General features: G+C 44.4%; 1 protein-coding gene and 1 pseudogene across 1 annotated transcript; one reads left to right on the top strand and one right to left on the bottom strand.

Annotated features, from left to right (window-relative positions):
• Positions 1-4,782: 4,782 nt before the first annotated feature.
• On the top strand, positions 4,783-5,504 carry LOC123847353 (L-lactate dehydrogenase A chain-like; annotated as a pseudogene).
• A 2,467-nt stretch (positions 5,505-7,971) lies between these two features.
• On the bottom strand, positions 7,972-11,653 carry LOC123847354 (sperm-associated antigen 11B-like). The gene is made up of 3 exons (XM_045879267.2): positions 11,548-11,653; positions 10,445-10,603; positions 7,972-8,359 (listed from the first exon to the last, which is right to left on the bottom strand). The coding sequence occupies exons 1-3, from the start codon at positions 11,603-11,605 to the stop codon at positions 8,226-8,228; spliced, it is 351 nt and encodes a 116-aa protein (XP_045735223.1). The 5' UTR covers positions 11,606-11,653; the 3' UTR covers positions 7,972-8,225.
• Between the last annotated feature and the right edge of the window lie 9,397 nt (positions 11,654-21,050).

The raw sequence follows: 21,050 nt of genomic DNA, 5'->3' as shown, positions 1-21,050 counted from the left end.
TTTTTTGCTTTTGGACATACTTTTCACAATTAATTTTACATCAGATATATGAACATTTGTCTCTTGAATTTTCTAAGAGAAAATTGCCTTGAAATCTTTATCTTATGCATTTTAATGGTTTTTACTTGCTTTTCTGTTTATTATACCTAAGGGATATATATTATATATCCTATTAAGTAGATATACCATAGCTTGCTAAGATAATTGTTCTAGTTAAAACATTTAGATTTTTTTTTCAAAAAGTTTCTCAAAATACTTTTGTTATTTCCTGAGGACAATTACCTTTTTTTTTTTAATTGAGGTAAGAACTCTTAACATGAGATTTAGCCTGTTAAGAAATGTTTAAGTGCACGATACAGTATTTCAACCATAGACACAATGTTGTACAGCAGATTGCTAGAACTTACTCATCTTGCATAACCATAACTTTGCACCCACTGAAGATCAGTCATTTCTGAGAAGCAGAATAACTGAGCCAAGGAGCACAAGTATCTCCTCTCTTGCATACATAATAATAAAAAAATTACTTCCCAAAGAAGTTATGTAAATTGGCAATACTTCTGGTTTTATATGTTAGTACTGGTTTTCACCATGCTTTCATTACCCCTTAAATATCAGCCTTGCACGAGTATGTCTGTGTGTGGCCCATTTATCCAGAAAGAAGCCTGGAAGGGCAGAATTCCTGAAGGAGGTCTATTTATGCACCTAGTTTTGTCTGTATGAGCTGCAGAAGCTTGATTATAACCCAGATAGATACCCATACATAACAATAGAACAAAAGATTTAATTTTTTTTTAAAACATAGCATCTCCTTTATTTTCTTTTCTATTTTTTCTAATTTTAATGTAATTTATTTATTTTTAAATTTTTATTTCATTATGTTATGTTAATCACCATACATTACATCATTTGTTTTTGATGTGGTGATCCATGATTCATTGTTTGTGCATAACACCCAGTGCTCCATGCAGAATGTGCCCTCTTTAATACCTATCACCAGGCTAACCCATCCTCCCATGCCCCTCCCCTCTAGAACCCTCAGTTTGTTTCTCAGAGGGGAGCAGCCAATTATATAAGCCAATTAATAACAAAAGCAAAGAAACACATCGACAACAATACAATAATAGTAGGAGACTTTAATACTCCCCCTCACTGAAATGGACAGATCATCTAAGCAAAAGATCAACAAGGAAATCAATACTTTAAATGACACACTGGACCAAATGGACTTCACAGATATATTCAGAACATTCCATCCCAAAGCAACAGAATACACATTCTTCTCTAGTGCCCATGGAACATTCTCCAGAATAGATCACATCCTAGGTCACAAATCAGGTCTCAGCTGGTACCAAAAGATTGGGATCATTCCCTGCATATTTTTGGCCCACAATACTTTGAAACTAGAACTCAATCACAAGAGGAAAGTTGGAAAGAACTCAAATACTTGGAGGCTAAAGAGCATCCTACTAAAGAATGAATGGGTCAACCAGGAAATTAAAGAAGAATTAAAAAAATTCATGGAAATAAATGAAAATAAAAACACAACAGTTCAAAATCTTTGGGATGCAGCAAAGGCAGTCCTAAGAGGAAAGTATATAACAATACAAGCCTTTCTCAAGAAACAAGAAAGGTCTCAAATATACAACCTAACCCTACACCTAAAGGAGCTAGAGAAAGAACAGCAAATAAAGCCTAAACCAAGCAGGAGAAGAGAAATAACAAAGATCCTTACTTTATTGATATATCATCAATATCAGAAGTGATGATCTTTTTTCTCTTTTTGCCCCAGTTTTATTGAGATATAATTGATGTACAGCACAGTAATATAAGTTTAAGGTGTACAGCATAATGATTTGACTTGCATATTCATAAATTAACTACCACAGGTTTAGTTAACAACCATCATCTCCTATAGATACAAAAAATGAGAAAGAAAAGGAAAAAATGAATTTTTCCTTGTGATGAGCAGGGAAGATTTGTAACCCATGAAAGCTAAAGAAGGATGTAGAAAGAGTGATGGGCTCAAAAGTTTGTAACGTGTTATTTTACGAAAAGACCTTGAGCCTAAAAATACTCACCACTTATACATATTTCATAGCAAATTCCACTAGTTCTTCACTATGGATCTATGAAGAGATCCCTGAAACTGCTTTTGAGTAGGGATGCTCAACATTGAGCTCAACATGCTCAAAATCCTAAGATAAACAGCAGAGGGGTTCTGTTCATGGAACACATCCCGCACTTCTTACTTAGTCAAGGAAACCTCTATCGCCAGTCTGCTGGAAGAGTAGGGGTTAGCAGTCGGTATGAAATGACCATAAGTTTAAGGAGAATGAGAATTTTAACAAAGTAGGAGAGACTGAACTGGACTGGAGTAGGTGCCATTTCAACAGAGAAAATGTAGATAATTTTTTTTTAGAGTTAATGTGTATTTATTCTTGATGAAATTTGAGAAGATATACTTTGATCAATAAGATGAGAACAGGATCCCATGAGAAAGGCATACTTCGAGAGAAAGAAGGACTATTTGTAAAAATAGGAATATTTAAAAATAAATGAAAATCTAATATCTGAACCTGAAAAATCCCCAAAGAGTGAAAAATAGAAAGGCAATATCAAAGGAGAGATTGGTGATCTAAAAAAAAAAAAATTACAAATTGAAAGTTAAGAGCAAAAATGGAAAGGCATGGAAATTATGAGCAAAAGATGATAGATGAGGAAGATGGTCCCAGGACAACGAGGGTTTAAGCAGTAGGTATCCCAGAAAGAGAGAAGGGAGGTAAAGAAGCAAAAAATACCTAAGGTTAAATATCACACCTATGAGAAGAACATGTATCTATAGATAAAAATGAAGTGGAAACCCAACAAAATTATTAAAGCATACAGAAGAGAAAACATGACCAATAAACAAACGAAAAAATGCTCAACCACACAGTAATCAGGGTTTACCTGATTCCAGAATTGAGTCTCCATTATCAAAGAGTGTGTAGAAACAGATATTTTAATACATTTCTAATGGGAATATGAATGGACATTTATTCTCTAAAGGGCGATTTGTATGTACTAAGATTTTAAACACACACACTCTCCAGCTTAACCCTGCCATTTCTCAGTACCAAACACATTCTCTTAAAGACAACCAAGATGAAATGCTTATAGCATTGTTGTGTGTAATGTCAGAACAAAGACCCTAGCAACCTGTCAACAGGGGAGTGATAAGGTAAGTATGGTGCATCCATACAGTGGAATATTATACAGTCAGTAAAACGAAAAGGGGGATATGACATACACTTACATATAGGGATCTCATAGATGTCATTTAAAAAAAAGATTTATTTTATTTATTTTAGTGAGAGAGAACACGTGCAAGCGTGAGTGGGCAGAGGGAGAGGGAGAGAAGCAGACTGCCTGCTGAGCCGGGAGCCCAATGTGGGGCTCGATCCCGGGAGCCCAGGATCATGACCTGAGCCAAAATCAAGAGTCGGAGGCTTAAGCGACTGAGCCACTCAGGTGCCCCTCATATATGTCGTTTTAACTCAAAAGTGAAAGTTACAGTTAATATGCCATTTTCCTGGTGACCGCTGAGCAGAGTTTCCCTAAATTTGCTCTTTGGTCCTTGGGATACGTGTAATGGAAGTGAAATGTGATTGAGTTTGGTTAATGGAAGGCAAATTCTGAAACAGAGACACAATGAAGCAGGGACACAAATGGGTGATGTCTGCCCACCCCGTCCTGTTGGAAGCCGCCTCCTGTGCCTTATTTCCCATGGCTCAGGAGGTTTGGGGGTGCTGGTGACGAGGGACTATGTGAATGATTCCTTGTTTGAGAAAACAGGCAGACCAAAGGGGACACTCACTGTCTGGGGCCCCATTTCCTGTTCTGTCCATTGAAGAAACTCCACTCCTACAAGAGCACAGTGGGCCCCTGATCCTACAGCTGCAGGAGACCGAGTACCCTGCTCCACGGAGGTTAGGGTCCTCTCTCCTGGCAGAGCCGCAGTGGTCCTGTCCTCCAACCCTACCTCCTTCGGGGCTGCTGTCTTACTGATGAGGCATGGAGTATTCTCTACCCTCACTTTATGTTTCCTGCAAGGGTTCTTGTACGTGCAGGCCTGTCTCCTGTTGTCTCCCAGCTTACAATGTTCTATAAAACCACACGAGGACACAGGGTCTGTTTATCCAGATTGATTTTGGTTGGTGGGTTACTTTTGAAAAGCAAATGTTGTTGGAGGTCTTCCCTGTCCTTCAAGATCTGAGTAAAATCGGGAATTTCATAGGTTTATTAGCTCTAAGATAGATGGTGGAAGGAAGGCCTATGTAGTTGCCCCTTATCACAAAGGGTGACTCTGTCTGGGGTTCTTGCTCCTACCATCCTTGGGACGGTTCCTGTAGTCCTCCAGGTTTTCCTACATTCTAGTCACAGAAAATGTGTCCATTGCAATCCTCCCTAGGACCTCATTAGAAATACGAAGGCAGAGGGACGCCTGGGTGTCTCAGTCGTTAAGCATCTGCCTTTGGCTCAGGTCATGATCCCAGGGTCCTGGGATCGAGTCCCGCATCGGGCTCCCTGCTCAGCGGGGAGCCTGCTTCTCCCTCTGCCTCTCTCTCTCTCTCTGTCTCTCATGAATAAATAAATATAATCTTTAAAAAAAAAAAAAAGAAATACGAAGGCAGAGTGTCAGAGCCGCCGCCGTCAAGTCTGGATCCCACCTCGTGCGGCGCTGACGCCCGCCTGCCCGCCCGATGTGCACTCCCAATTCCTTTTGGTTCTAAGTCCAAAATGGCAACTCTCAAATCTCAGAATCTTCTTAAGGAAGAACATACCCCCCAGAATAAGATGACAGTTGTTGGGGCTGGAGCTGTTGGCATGGCATGGCAAGGACTTGGTGGATGAACTTGCTCTCGTTGATGTCATGGAAGACAAACTGAAGGGAGAGATGATGGACCTCCAGCACGGCAGCCTTTTCCTTAGAACACCAAAAATTGTCCAGCGTGCCTGTATGGAGTGGAGTGAACGTTGCTGGTGTCTCTCTGAAGGATCTGCACCCTGACTTAGGCACTGATGCAGATAAGGAACAGTGGGAAGAGGTTCACAAACAGGTGGTTGGCAGTGCCTATGAGGTGATCAAACTGAAAGGCTACACTTCCTGGGCCATTGGACTGTCTGTGCAGATTTGGCAGAAAGTATAATGAAGAATCTTAGGCAGGTGCATCCAATTTCCACCATGATTAAGGGTCTCTATGGAACTAAAGATGATGTCTTCCTTAGTGTTCCTTGCATCTTGGGACAGAATGGGATTTCTGATGTTGTGAAGGTGACCCTGACTCCTGAGGAGGAGGCCCGTTTGAAGAAGAGGGCAGATACACTTTGGGGGATCCAAAAGGAGCTGCAGTTTTAAAGTTTTATAATGTTCCACTTCACTGTCTAGACTACAACAGGATTTTAGTTGGAGGTTGTGTATATTGTCCTTATTATCTGATCTGTTACTCGAGTAATATTAAAATGGCCTAAGAAAAAACATCCGTTTCCTAAAGTTCCAAATAGGAATGGTTCACCAAACCCTGCAGCTGTATCCCGATGCTGGATGATACCTGGCTTTGTAGCCCTGAGCTGGTCAGTGTAAATTAGCCCCACCATCTCAGAGACATCACTACCATAGCTGTAGTTGCTCTTCATACCAGATGTGTGTTTACTGTGTGTTCTGTCACTTCTGGTTCCTTCCCCCAACACCTGACACGCCTAGTCCATCTTTTCCAGTCAGTCACATCCTGGGATCCAACGTATAGATTCAGTATTGCATGTATTGTGCATAACTGTTCTAAAGGATCTTATTATATGGCCATATAATGTAAAAAGACAATGCAACCAACTATCCTAAGTGTCATACCAACTAAAATACCAAATAAATTTTGAACAGTGGAAAAAAAAAAAGAAATACGAAGGCAAAGCTTGGCACTGAGACTTGGAAGTGGTAGGATATGTAAATATGGCATCTAATTTCTCTGGACAGAAAACAGTTCCCTTGGCAGATTAGCCAAGCCAGGACTACTCATGAGACAGAGTGGACTCCCAGTGAACACCGCAGGACAGGAAAGGGCCTGAGACCCCTCCCTGAGTGCCCTCTGCCCCAGTGACTCTCTGTCTTCATTCTTACACTCACTCACACTTACTGAGCAGGTATTATGTATAAGACGTGCCAAGCTCTTCAGTGTGGCAATGAAGGGTCCAGTGGGCTCCCTCGGTTCATGGCGGGCAGCTCGTCGTCTGGGCGTTAGACGTGTGACAGTCCTGCTGTTACCTCCCTGTGGTCCTGATAAGGACAGGGAGGGCAACAGTGGGGTCTGCCCTGGTCTTGGGGTGCCGTTCCAGATACAAGCACTCTAACCTCCCTCTGAAGATGAGTAGATCAGATGAAGGGGTAGTGGCAGCGCAGGAGGAACCCAAAGCAGAAGTTCAGCTTGTGCCAAGGGTGACTGGGGGAGGTCACGTGGCACTTGAGAAATGGAAGGCCACTGTCCCCAGGACTCAGAACACCAGGGGAGAGGGAATGTCGGAGAACAATGGACTCAGGAGGCCAAGCTACATACGGATCTGGGGCTTTCTGCTAGGACAAGCTGTCGCCCCTGCCTCCCCTCTTGCTTTCATACCCCAAATCCAACGTTAGCTCCTACCTCACCTTGTGCAGAATGTGATGCCTTATCACCTCCATGGCCCGGCCACTCTTGTCTCTCACCTGGATTGCTGCAAGACCCTCCAAACGAGTTTCCTGCTTCTGCCTTATCCCTTCCTCTACCCTCAACACAGAACCCTTCCTTTCCTGGACTACCCACCGTCCGTTCTACCAAATGCTCCCCGTCTCATCTTCTGGACGGAGGCTGCTTCATGCCATTCACATCCCCTCTCAGAGCCCCACGGTGTCCCGCAGAGGCTCCCCTTGTTCTGTGCCTCCCTGAACCATTAGCATCACTCAGCGTGGTCCCTCTGCTGCCCCACGAGCTGCCCCTGCACCATAGGTTGCAAGTTTTCCACTCTGATTTCTTGTCTCCGTGTCTCTCCTAGAATCCATGTCAGTCCCATTAAGTCCCCGCTGGACATCGTGGATGCCTCAGGCCTTCCAGCGCAACGTGTCCAGAGCCAGTCTGGTCCCTCCTGCTCATCCTCGTCCCGTGTGTGCTGCATAAGTTAACACAGTTCTTTTCTGCCCCATGTCCTTCCTTCCTCTCTGTCACCAAAGCTGTGACCTCCACGTCCTTGCGGGACCCCCTCCAATCCTTTCCCCTTCCTCACCATGATCTCCACCTTGGTCGCTGAATGGCTGTCCCTGGACTTGCCCTGTTGCCGTCAGCTCTTACCTGTGTTCCTGCCTGTGATCTCACCCATTTCCAATCTATCCCCAGTTCTTTCGTTAGGAGGAACATTCTAAATTTGAAAATATGATGATGTCACTCCCCTGGAGCACCTGATAACCTCCTCTTGCTTAGCAGCCTGAGGTCTTGAGCATAATATTTGTTTTCTTTGACAACTTCACACCATTTTCCTACACCCTCCTCATTTGACACTTGGAGTTCCTCCCTTTTTTTTGCAGTGACACTGAACTCACCATTTTTTCAGCACACCCATTCTTTCACGTCTCCTCCATGCCTTTCTGCAAACCGTACCCTTTGCCTACAAATCTCTGCCTCTCTCTTTCAGTGAACACACTCCTACTCATCCTCCAAAACCCTGCTCACATTTCCCCAGGAATCCTTTCTTACATCTCTTGTATTTATCTGTTCCACTGATTGCCTTGGATATATGCACGTTATAAAATATGTGGCATTTTATTATTTTTATTTCTTTGGGTGTTTGTCACCCCCATATATTCATGTTCCCAATTTGTTACATTTCTCAGTGCCTGGGGAAAAAATAGGTACTCAAAAAATATTTTTCAAACAACAGAAGGAATTACTTGAATGCTTTCCTGTGAAAGTTTATTACATTAAAAGCTGTGTGATTTTTTAAGATTCTGTCCATCTCAGGCTAAGTCACTTTCTCTATGGTCAGGTAGAGCTGGTTTTCTTTTCTTTTGCTACTACAGAATGTCCAGACTGTCCAGATCAAATGATAGCACCCCAGCAACTCCATCCTCAGCCTCTTCTCCAAAAACACCTGTGTCTGGGTCGGTGCTATGACCCCTGGAGAGCAGGCAGGTGGACCAAGCTTTGGCTTCTATGTCAACAACCTCAGTTCTGATGCAAACAGCAGACATATTTTTTTTTAAAGCAGTAGCCTACTTGTGTTTCCATATAATTACAATATTCTTGACAATAGCCTTCACTTTTCTTGCAGTCGACAACTTTGAAATCCGGTTCGGGTTCTGTGTAAAGAAATATCCAACATTAGTGTCTTAAGACCATCTCAAGAATTGGACGGGGCTTATTTTAGCCCAAAGGGTTAGGGTGGAGGATGGCAATAGGGAGGTTGTAAATGAGCATTCATATTTCCCTGGGGCCATCCTGATCGCATAAAAATCAGATCCTTGATTCTGGCTTAAAAGTCACCTTTACTCTCCCTGAAAAAACCAGCTGTCAATTCAGAGGCAGTTGGGAAAAGAAACAGTAATAGATGTGTTACAATATAACTGTTCCACTTAAGCCAATTTAGGATGCTGTATAAGGGGACCCATCAGGGCTCTGTGAGGCCCACTGGGGATGACAGAGCCCTACCAAACACGTACATAAGTGGGATGGTCCTCCGAGGAAGGAGGGTTGAGGCTGAGCCATCTCTGTAAGGGAGATGACAGGTAGCTGATGGCAGATTTTAAAGAGTGAAAAAGATTTCTTTTTTCCCCTCATTGTGAGGGAGCACCTGGAAGGCTATTTGGCGCCTCAAAGTTATGCCAGTTTGCGTGAGCAATGTGAAATTGGTACCTCACTCTGCAATTCAAGTACTGAGATTATTAAACATGAATTCTTGTCTTAAATTATATATTATGAAGATAGTTGATAGAAAAGGCAAGGAGCAAGTGTTAAAACAAAGAAAAAAATAGATGAACACAATGAAAGCAGAGACACAATATCAGACAATGAGTGGTAAGTGCCTGTCTGGGGAAGCCTTCTGATAGACCCCAAACCAAGGCTGCTCTGGTCATCATAAGCTCTGCCACCGACCTGAGATGTGACCTTCAGACAGATTAAATTACGTTCAATTAGCCAGCACATAATACATCATGAGTTTTTGAGGTGGTGTTCAACAATTCATCAGTTGCCTATGACACCCAGTGCTCATCACCAAACGTGCCCTCATTAATGCCCATCACCCAGCTACCCCAGCCCCCCATCCCCTCAGTTTGTTGTCCTGAATCAGAGGAGTTATTTTAAATCACCTCAACTCCCTCATGAATCACAAATGGGAATAATAACCCCGTCTCATAGATTTGCTATTAGAATAAATGACACATGCCTCGTATTGTTTATATTTGTTGTACAATTATGGTATTTTCTTTTTTTCTTCCCTTGGGAGGAGAACCCAGACTAGTGAGTCTCTGGGAACCGAAGGCCACTTCCAAAGGGACCAAAGTGAAGAGAGGACAACAGGAGGAATAATATGGCAGGAGCTGAATTACTGGCTTCCCTTTGCCAACGCCCTTGTGTGTATTCCCTGCTCTTTCCCACTGAGCGCCCAGCTCTTGTTTCTTGTTTCAGGGTCAGGAATGAGTTTGGAATTAAGGAAATATCTTGGAATGACTGTCTCCTCTAGGTCCTTACAGATTGGAAGCTGGCTCCACATGGTGTTCAGGACTGACCAGAAAAGCAGCTGAGGGCCCATCCTCTGCACCTGTCCCTGGGGCATTCCCTGCATGCTAATTGCTCACCTGGCATAGCAAGTATTCATCAAATTCTTGAAGGCCCAGGGAGTGGGGCTCCAACCTGGCAGGAGGAGGCTGTCTTGCTCAATATCATCTCCCCTGGCGGGCGCCTGGTTGACTCAATTAGTTGAGCAACTGCCTTTGGCTCAGGTCATGATCCTGGAGTCCCTGGATCGAGTCCCGCATCGGGCTCCCTGCTCGGCGAGGAGTCTGCTTCTCCCTCTCCCGCTCCCCCCTCTCATGTGCTCTCTCTCATTCTCTCTCTCTCAAATAAATAAATAAATAAAATCTTAAAAAAAAAATCTCCCCTGGCTCTCCGGGGTGGCTGAAGTCAGGGGTTATAGAAGTGCCTTGAATACTTTTGCCTCTTTGTCCCTCACACTCCCAAGGCTCACAGGACCCTCAGTCATCTGTCAGACCCCAGGTGGGGCAGCCCAAGCCTTCTACCTATGTCTTCATAAACACAGCCCATCCTTAACTCAACCACTGCTTGGCCTTCCCCCACCTGCACGGACACCTTCCCATCTATTCATTGACTAAACATTTCCAGAGTGGAGGGACTTGTCACAACTTCTTTTTTTTTTTTTTACTTACCCGGGTAAGGGGGAGTCCGTGGTAAGAGGTAGCGTTTTTCTTGGTGGTGTAGCAAGGGAGACCCGTTTTTGCCTTGTGCAGAAGACTCTTCCCTGGATTGTCTCGGTCCTCTCAGACCCTCAGTGCCTTGGTGGTTGACATTTCCGGCTCTGGATAGTCCTGATTCACAATAAATACACAGCAAAGCATTTTCAGAGTTCTCTCTTGAGCAGACCCATGAGGATTCCGTGCATCACTCTAGGGGGCGAGTGAAAGTAGAGGGTGGAGAGGAGACGGGTTTGCTGCTCAGTGGGTATAAAGTTTCAGTCCTGCAACATGGCTGCATTCCAGAGATGTGCTGTGAAACACGGTGCCTGCACGTAACAGTGCAGTATTGTGAACTTCAAGGTTTGTGAAGAGGGGAGACCTTTTGCTAAGTGTCCTTATCACACACACACAAAATACCACCACAAAGGGACACAAGGAAACTTTAGGCGGTATTGCCTGTGGTTACGTCCGTGGCTGTAGTAATGGTATCAGGGTTGTTTGCAAACATCCAAACTCACCAAATTGTCATCTTTTGTGTAATAATTATACCCCCAGAAAGCTGTAAGGAAAAAGAGCAAGTGAAGAACGGGATGGAATGGGTTGGAAGGGGGGCAAATGTTATTTGTGTTTGTGTGTGCGTGAGAGAGAGAGGAGGGGGAGGGAGGGAGAGGGAGACGGAGGGAGGTGAGTGATGACCAAGACAGGTGGGCAGTGGAGCCCGAGTACTTCAGTGGAAGCCAAGCTGAGCATCCCCGAGGGTGTCAATATAGTTGTTGAGACTCCCTAACATTCAAGGTCCTTTGTGATGCAGCCTGTCCTCCTTTATAAGGAGGAGGTGAATATTAACAGGATGAGGAAGTGTAGTCTGGGTTGGGACCTGTCTCCTGGGGAACCAGTGCCATCAGCATATTCAAAGTGTCCCTTACACCCCCAGTCCAGAGACTCCTGCCCCAACACCCCACCAGGAAATGCACTTGCAGGGCTTAGTACCTCACTGTCCAGCCTGGAAGCCCAGCCTGGACACTGCCATTGTGGAGAGACCCTGGCCCCAGTACCGGGTCACATTTCTGACTTACCTGGCAACATCAGGGTCACGAGGAGAAGGCTGACGAACAGAGAGAGGGATGGCTTCATGTCGCAGAGGGGACTGCCAACTGAGACGGTGCTGGTGGGCAGACAGCAGGGCTCCCTTTATAGCCCTGAGCTGCGGGGAGGGGGCCTGCAGCAGGGGAAGAGAGGCATTCCAGAATAATCTCTGGGTCACAGACGACACACACGGACACATTATTCTCCCACCACTAGCTAGCGGAACAAACATTTGAGCCATTTTCCTCCGGAAGTAAATATCATGCCTGAATGCCCTGGGTGGGTTTGATGAATAAGAAATGACAGGGCGAGAGAAGAGGAGCAGAAAGAGGGAAGAGAAGGGACAAAACAGGCATCATTAACCAAAAAAGCACCATTCCTTCAAGTGCTTGTTGGACCGCTGCTAGGCGCTGACGTGGTGACCTAAGCAGGGCCACCATAGGGCTTCTGTCCTGTCTTCTGGATGTATTTATTTTGGTGTAAAATATCATGCAGGAAGACATTGAACATGTCGGGGACGACCTGACTCACACAACTGTCATTTCCTGAAGTTCCAGAGTCACTCCAGATCTCATTTCTGCTCTTTCTCCACCCTAATCTCTCCCCCTGTTTTGTGACCTCCTCTGCTTCTCTTTCATCTCTTTTTAATCCTCCCCCTTTGATTTTAATTAATCTGACTCGTCTTCATGTTTCTCTCAGATGCCTGGCTATTGCTGCCATCGGGTCCAATTCAATTATGCTTAAAAAAATATCTGTAATTGATGCAGAGTTTTCTCTTCTGGTAATAACTAAGCAAAAGTTCTTCTCCTCCTCCTCCTTCTCCTTCCTCCTCCTCCTTGTCTTTTTCTTCTTCTTTTTTTTAAAAATTATATTTATTTATTTGACACAGAGACGGCGAGAGCAGAGAGAGAGAGAGCATAAGTAGGCAGAGTGGCAGGCAGAGAGAGAGGGAGAAGCAGGCTCCCCGCTTAGCAGGGAGCCCGATGCGGGGCTTGATCCCAGGACCCCGGGATCATGACCTGAGCCGAAGGCAGACGCTTCACCGACTGAGCCACCCAGATACCCTCCATCTTCTTCTTCTTGCAGGGATGAGTTTTATGTCACTGCATTATCTCAGACACGCATACCCAGGCAGTCTGTCCTGGATGCGACCAAAGAAATGTGGGCTTTGGTTCAAGAGTGTTATGACCATCTAAAATTCAATATGGCCTCAGAGGTGTTGGAAAGGGTAGTGCTTGTCACATGTGTCTCATTTGCAGGCACAGTTTGGTCCAAAGAAAATGTCTAAGATCATTTGTGTAAATGAAAATAATTATATTCTACCTGGAGGGAGGTGGAAACAGATGAAGAAGGCAGCAGTGGCCCCAGCAGGGGCTTGGGCATCCAGGAAGCAGCAGTGAAGTAGAGAAGGTTCGGAGCCACCAACAGGTGTGCTCAGGGCCCCAGGGTCATCACGCTGTAGCCTCTCTGCCAGGTCTGGGAGCAAATTCAATATTGTGGAGCATGGAGGTGCCAGCATAAGATCATTCTTGATTTCTAGGCATTAAGAAATCTTCAGTTCAAAGAGGGAATTGGAGATACTGGTAGAGATTGGAGGCAATGGGTTCCTGATAAGGGTTGCTAATCACCAAGGCCACCAGATGCTGACAATTGGGTGTTGGAAGAAAATAGATGGTCAAGCGGGGGGGGGGGGGGGGAGTTGCTGAGACCCTAACTCCAAATAAAGATGTTCTTATCCCCTCCCCTGTAAGCCATGTTACTTTTATATTCTAGCCCAAAAGCTGTGCTTACAGTTGTGTTTATATTTATTTCTAGGAATCTGGATCAAGGTAGAAACCATCCTGAGGGTCTGGGATTCTAGCACACCATGCCCTGCTGCCTCAGATTTGAACCCGAGGTGTGGGGGTGATGCCTGGTCCTGCCTAATAGCCTGACCTACTGGGAAAGGCACTCGCCTCTGCACCTTCATTTCCACACCTAAAAAAGGTCAGGGTGACACCTCTTGTCTCACAAGCTTATTGTGAGGATCAAAAGAGATTATGCATGTGAGAGTACCTTGTAAAATACACAATGTGAGAATCGTGAAGGGGGACACCAACGTAGGACAAGACACAACTTAAAATCGACTTTAGGTTGTTCTTTTTTTTTTTTAAGATTATTTATTTATTTATTTGAGAGAGAGAGAATGAGAGAGAGCACATGAGAGGGGGGAGGGTCAGAGGGAGAAATAGACTCCCTGCCAAGCAGGGAGCCCGATGCGGGACTCGATCCAGGGACTCCAGGATCATGACCTGAGCCGAACGCAGTCGCTTAACCAACTGAGCCACCCAGGCACCTGACTTTAGGTTGTTCTAAAGCACATTCTGTATCCTGGCATCTGGGCTGTTGCCTCCTCGGGGGGCTGCTTCACAGGCTCCCCTCTCCCCTGTAACCGCTGTAGTGAAATCAAAGGCTCACGTTGGCATTGGATTTTGACACAATATTTTGCAGGTGGAACAGCAAGTATGTGATACCCACAAAAGAGGCCTCAGAGGCAGACGGTCAAACACAATGTATAGATGGACGTCTTAGGACCCTGAGTCTACGAAACCAGTTCTGACAAAAGCACTTATGAAACAACCAGGATCATTTGAACACTGATCGACTATTTGATTATCGTAAGGGATTTGTTCTGATTTTTTTCTAGGTATGGTCATAGCACTGTGGTTTTCTACATATATTTAAAGAGTCATTTTCTTGGGCACCTGGGTGGCTCAGTTGGTTAAGCGACTGCCTTTGGCTCAGGTCATGATCCTGGAGTCCCGGAATCGAGTCCCACCTCGGGCTCCTTGCTCGGCGGGGAGTCTGCTTCTTCCTCTGCTCTTCCCCCCTCTCATGCTCTCTCTCTAATAAATAAGTAAATCAATCTTAAAAAAAAGAGTCATTTTCTCTGAATTATATATTCCACGTATTTTCAGATGAGGTGATAATGGCATGTGGAGTACTTTTGGAAATAATCCAGGAGAGGGAGTTCATTAAGGAATGAAATGAGATTAACCACATGCTAAGGCTGGGTGATAGTTACAAGAAGGTTCAGTTTACCGTTTTGGTAAAAAGGCAGTAGCTTAAAAGCTCCTGGGTGGCTTTGTATCCATCTACCTGGAGGCACGTGAGCTCAGGTGGTTGTTCTTGTTTATTTGAGTGGGGCTATTGATGTTCATGGGCTAGATCATTATGTCCTGAGGTGTTGGAAAATAGTGATATTTGGTCACCTGATATCATTTGGTCACCCTGAAAGAAAGTTTGGAAAGGAACGGCAGGTCAAAGGCTTTATGACTCGGCTCTCTTCACCAAATCTCAGGAGATCTCCGTGAGTCTTCACGGAGCTGCTCTGTGCTCCGTCTGTGGGATGTGACCCTCTATGGACATCCATGTGGGTCGGCCCTGGGGCATCGCATAGCATCTCTTCTGCTTTGCCCCCCGGAAGCCTGTGCTTTGAATTATAGTGTATGCCAAACGAATTGCACTTCATATTGATTTATTTCCCCGTTTTAATGAACAAAAGACATATATAACTGCAGAGCAAAACTTCTGATCAGAAAACTAACACTATCAAGATCAACCGATACAATTCAGACCAAAAAAAATAAAAAGATGTTCTCTTAGACTTGTGGCCGATGAGACGTAGTTTTTGGCTCGGCTGTTAAGGTGTTGAAACTCTCACGTAACCCATATTGCTTTCCTCCCTTCTCCCCATCACAGAAGGCCATCTTGGGGCTCCTACATTGGCTCTGCGCTGAGTGAAGGTGCTCAGCAAGGTCTCAATAATCAGACTAGTGGCTGCCGCTGGGGATATTCTAGCTGTGAGGCCTCAGGAAGGGAAGGCTCCGAGGTCCAGCCGTCGGCGGCTCTGGGGACCAGGCAGCCCTGGGCGTCAGTGTGTCATGGGATTCAGTGGGTTCGCTTTTTCAAACAGCACGGATAGACATTGGGGCATACTCCGATTTGGAATTCCTCTGCTTTACAATTCCTCCGGCAGCGGGCAGTCCCATAACCACATATCTTGTCTGTGTCAAATTCACTTCTCGCTGAATAACAGAATAAGTCAGTGTGATTAATTGTGTCCCAAGGACGGGGAGGTGAGACTTTAGCAGTGGTTTTTGGGGAGAGTGACTGACCCAACACACTGGGCGAAACAGGCCCTCTGCGGTGGTTTTCCCAACCACCCCCTCCCTCTGCGTTCCTAGCTCATAGACTCCACCATCCAATTCTCTTCCAGCATGACTAAAACAAAACAAAACAAAAATTAAAAAAAAAAAAAATTAGTTGGCGCTCATCACACCTCCTCTCAAAATCCCTACAACAGTTTGCTAATACTTTCTGGTTGAATCCAAGTCAACCCCTTACCATGCGCTTCAAAGCTGCGGTGCTGAGCCTGGGCCCCCTTCTACCTGGTGTGGGACCCTGGGCCTCAGCTTCCCCAGGGGGGCAGCTGATGCTCTTGGCCTGATGCTCTTGGCTCTCGATGCTTTCACTTGCCCTACTTCCTCGCCTAGAACACTTCTCTCCTCTGCCCATGAATGACCTCCCTGACCTCAGTGTCACGACGCTAGGGAATGTCTCCCTGGAAGTGCCTGGAACTGCTGTCCACCCTATGCAAATTTTTGTTGTTGTTGTTGTTCTTTCATCACATCTTTCCCAAGTTGTAGTTACATGTTTCTAGTAACTTCCCGATTGAATTCTAAGTTCCTCAAGTGGGAGACAGTGTTATGTTCCACTCACCATTATACACTCGCCCAGGACCCGATGCCCACATGTGCTTAATAACCAACCACCTGTGGAGTGCATGGTGGGATAGGGTGGATGAGAATGAAGCAGAAGCGATGTGAGCAGGGGAGAGCAGAACAGAACGGAGGAGAGGAGATACACCCCTGCTCACTTGGCCCCTGGCCTAGAGCGGTAAGTGAGGGATGTGAGTTTAGCTACTCAGAGTCCAGGGAGGGATCTCTGCAGCTCACAGTAGCCGTATAAAGCTACAGCCCTTAGGCACGCAGCTGGTAACATCTCACAGCAATGCTGGAAGCACGGTCCAGGTGAAGGGAGAGGCTGACGGTGGATCCAAAGAGCCCCCTGCAAGAACTGTGTTTGAGATGCTTCTACAGACAGGTGCCTCTTGCACTTGGCAAGCACCAGATTCGGGGAAGGGTCTCAAGAGAACTCTGGGGACAGGGCGTCCAGGCTGCACGGGGGCTCCCTATGCAGAGGTCAGGGACTTCGGTTTCAGCTGCTATAGGTACAAAACCTGGAAGTCACCACTCCTACCTTTAAATAAGGAAAACTCTGAACAAACTGAAGATCAATGATTTTTCTTAGCCCTCTCAGGGAATTGAGGTCACACGGCAAACCACTGCTCCCAAATTTGGAGAGTCACAGCCGAGATGTGCTAAATGGAGAAGAAGACTCTGGAACCGTAAACTGCTTAGGAACACTTTGATAATTTTGACACATTGCCAGAGGCTGAGTGAGCACAAGCCTGAGCCAAACTACCGAGGACCACGGGCTAAGGGACCGACTCCTTCCTCGGTTTTAACCCAAGGAAACTCATGAGGTTCTCATGCCGAAGAGCCAAGAAGGAACTCCCAGTGGCTCTGGCAAGGAAAAGGGGAAGTAATTATGTGAAATGTGTCCAGAGTTTTCCACAACAAGAACTTACTCTCCCAGGAAAATGATTTTACTAGAGCTTTACCTGGGGGAAAGGCACATCCCCTACACCAGCCCATCCAGCTTCCTCACTCAGCTGAATGGGAGAACCTAGCGAATACTGGTGAAGGTCACATTGCAGGGACACCAGCCAGGACAAGACTGGGGTTTCTGTCCGTATGGTGGAGGCATGATCATGGACATTTAGTTTATACTCTGGGTTATGATCCAACACTACTTTTTTTTTTTGCTCAAATTAATTCAGTTTTTGTGTTCTTTGGCATACTGGTGCTATTGTTTGTTTGTTTGAAGTTCTCCCATATGTTCTGCCACTGGCAGTTCCTCTGGGTTTATCTTGTACATTTTCTGCTCCAGTCCTAGAATCGGCCACTTCTCCAAGGATCCCTGGCTCCTTTTATTGGTTAATGGAATTACAAACCAATATGTGAGTCCCAGGTGCGCTCAGAGTTGCTGGAATGTCCTTGCTTCTAGGACCTCTCAGCCAACAGAACAAGGAAATACATATTTATTTAATAACGCACATCCACACGCATATCAATAAATATTTGTATCTGTTACCATATGTTACCATCTGTATCAAAGCCCCGTCTCCACCTCTGATCCATCTCCACATGGGTCATTCTATCTTTCCCTTGCTTATCTATAACCTCCCTCTCTAACCCTGGCTCCCATTTCTGCCAGTCATGTACTTAATTCTTCAATTTCGGCTATTTGTATATAGTAAGATCTGAACTGCTAAGTTTATGTTACTGAAGAAATACGTCACCCACAAGAGTGTGGTGCTTTGATACAGTTTCTTTTGTCTGTAGACTGAGAGATAGCACTCACTGCCAAAGCCACCTAGGCCAGCATCACCAACCTCCCCACCTTCAGTGAAGTTGTTTTACACATTTATGACACAGTTAGATAGTTTTGTCACATTCTGCATTCCATCCTGGGGTAGCCTTGACTTTCCAAAATTCACTCTTTGTACTGCAAAGTTTTCAGGGTTTAACAAAGGCCTAGCATTATGCAGAATAGTCTGGTATTCCATCTTAACACATTCCTTGTTTTTACCCCTGGCCAACTCTTGGCAACCATGGCAAAAAAATCACTTCTTTTTATGATCCTTAGTTTTTCCCTTTCCAGAATGCCTTATAACTGGAATCATACAGTCTCTAACCTTTTCAGACTGGTTTCTTTCACACAGGAATATGCATTTAAGATTCCTCTGTGTCTTTTTGCGACTTGATAGCTTATCTCTTTTTATTCCTCAATAATATTCCATTAGTTGGATGAACCACAATTTGTTACCAACTCACCTATGAATGGATATCTTGGTTGCTTCCGGTTTGGGGTGATTATGAACAAAGTTGCCATAAACATTTCAGGCAGGAGTTTGTTTGGACATAAGTTTTCAAATCAGTTGAGTCAAATCCTACAAGCCAGTGTTTGGCAAAAGAGCAACAGGAATCCAATGGAGAAAAGACAACTTTTTGGACAAACACTGCTAGAGCAATGAAACACTCACAGGCAAAGACAGAAATGGAAACAACAAAACTGACCATCTTACAGCTTTTAAAAAAATTAACTCAAGGTGGTTCTTGGATGTAAGTGTAAATGTGAAATGATTAAGCTTTTAGAAAAGAATATAGGAGAAAAGTATCTAGGGCTACCCAAAAAGTTCTTAGACTTGACCCCATATAAACCCCACAATTCATAGAAATAAGTTGGATTTCACAAAGTCTAAAAAAAAAAAAATTGCTCTGCAAAAGACCTAGCAAGAGGTTAACAATACAAGCTGTAGATTGGGGGGAAAATATTTGTAAACCACGTTTCCAACCAATGACCCATATCAAGAATATATCAAGGACTTTCAAAACTCAACAGAAAAAATCCAACAAGAAAAAGTCCAATTACAAAATAAGTATGAGACACACATTTCACTGAAGGAGATAGGAAAATGGCCAAAAAAAAAAAATAAAAAGCACAGGACAAGGTGTGAGACACCATTAGATTTTAGAGAAATTCAAATTAAAATCACACACAAGCTGTTGATACACACTTATCTGACTGGCAAAAAAAAAAATAGTGACAATTCTTTGCAGCAGATGTCAACGACAGTGTGGATAAGAAAGGCCATGCTTACATTCCTGGTGGGAGCTTAAAACAGTGCAGCCACTCTGGAGAATAAGGCATTCTCTCATAAAAACTGAACTTGCAAACATAGGACCTGGCAATTGCATATCAGGACACTTAGAGTAATGAAAACTTGTGTTTGCTCAAAAACCTATAAACATTAATGTCAGAGCACCTGGGTGGCTCAGTGGGTTAAGCGTCTGTCTTCGGCTCAGGTCACGATCCCAGGGTGTTGGGCTCCCTGCTCAGCGGGAACCTGCTTCTCCCTCCCTCCCTCCTCATGTTCTCTCACACTACCTCTCTCTCAAATAAATAAATAAAATCTGTAAAAAAAACCTTCAAAAAACATAAATGTTGACAGCAACTTTACTTGAAATAGCACCAAACTGGGAAGGACCCAGCTGTCCTCCAGCAGGTGAATGGTTAAACTGTGGTACATCCATACCGTGGACTACCACGCAACAACAAAGAGGAAAGATGTCCTGAGACATGAAACAAACTTGAAGAATCTCTTGTTCTTGTGAGTAAAAAGAGAACTATCATGAGTAAAAAGCCAATTCCCAGAAGTTACCTTGGTATGATTCCATTTATTTGACACTCCTGAAGGGACAAGTTGTCGAAGTGGAGAACAGATTAATCTCACCAGGAGTTAAGGCGGAAGTGGAGGCAGGAAGCAGAATGGCTCTGAATGTACAACATGGCGGGGGTCTCTGTGGTGATGGACTTGTTTTGTATCCTGTCAATATTTGGTGGTCATATTGTACTCTGGTTGTGCTATTGGGAAAACCGGATTAAAAGGTAGAGATATATCTGTATCATCTTTTACAACTATATATGACTCTATAATTATCTCAAAACAGAAAAATGTCATTAAAAAAGATGGTTGATTCCAACAGGATTAAATACATTGACCTTGAGGAATCAAGAGGCAAATAAGGCAAGATTTCTGATTCAGCAGGGAACCAAGGCTGGATCTTAGGCCTGTGGAACATGACCAGGAATCCTTACCTGAAGCGAGTAATATGAAAGCTTAGTGCCAGGCAGTAATTTGGCAAATCATAGAAAGTCAGTCTGGGACCAGGACCCAGGTCCCTGGAGATATTGTCAACTCTAGATACTTACAATCCCTCTGTCCATCAGCAAATTTGATTCCAGACTTATGGATGGGGACAAATCCATAGGGAGTATTTAATTGTCTCCAATTAAAGCCATGGAGTCAAGATGATTAATTTAGACATGTGTCTGACACATGAGAGTCCTTAATAAGTAAATTTATCTGCTATCTATTTGTCATTAATATAACTATCTGTATAGATATATGTTCAATTCTCTACCCATCCATTTATCTATCCTCTTTCTCAACAGGTGGTTGGGGCTGACAGCTGAGGACAAGCTAGAGGTTTGTTGACTTAGTCTTTACCAGTCCCCTTTAAAAAGAAATATCAGATGGTTTTGGGAAAATCCCCTTACCAAAAAATTACAGAAAAAGAAGCCAGTAGGCAGGGACCATCAAGGTTAACTACTCACATTTCCTTATTCTAAGTGAAGCACTTGACAAATTGATAAAAGACATTCATTTATTTTTATTGAGGTGTCTTCTCACTGAAGAGGCCAGAGTAAAGAGAAGACAAAACTAGGTCATTTATGTCGCTCTGGAAAGCCAGAGTCTTCAGAT

The sequence above is a fragment of the Mirounga angustirostris genome, unplaced genomic scaffold (assembly GCF_029215605.1).
Source record: "Mirounga angustirostris isolate CCGP_5_RB_7025 unplaced genomic scaffold, mMirAng1.0.hap1 SCAF_2, whole genome shotgun sequence".
Taxonomy (NCBI): domain Eukaryota; kingdom Metazoa; phylum Chordata; class Mammalia; order Carnivora; family Phocidae; genus Mirounga; species Mirounga angustirostris.
This window is presented reverse-complemented; position numbering and strand designations above follow the sequence as displayed.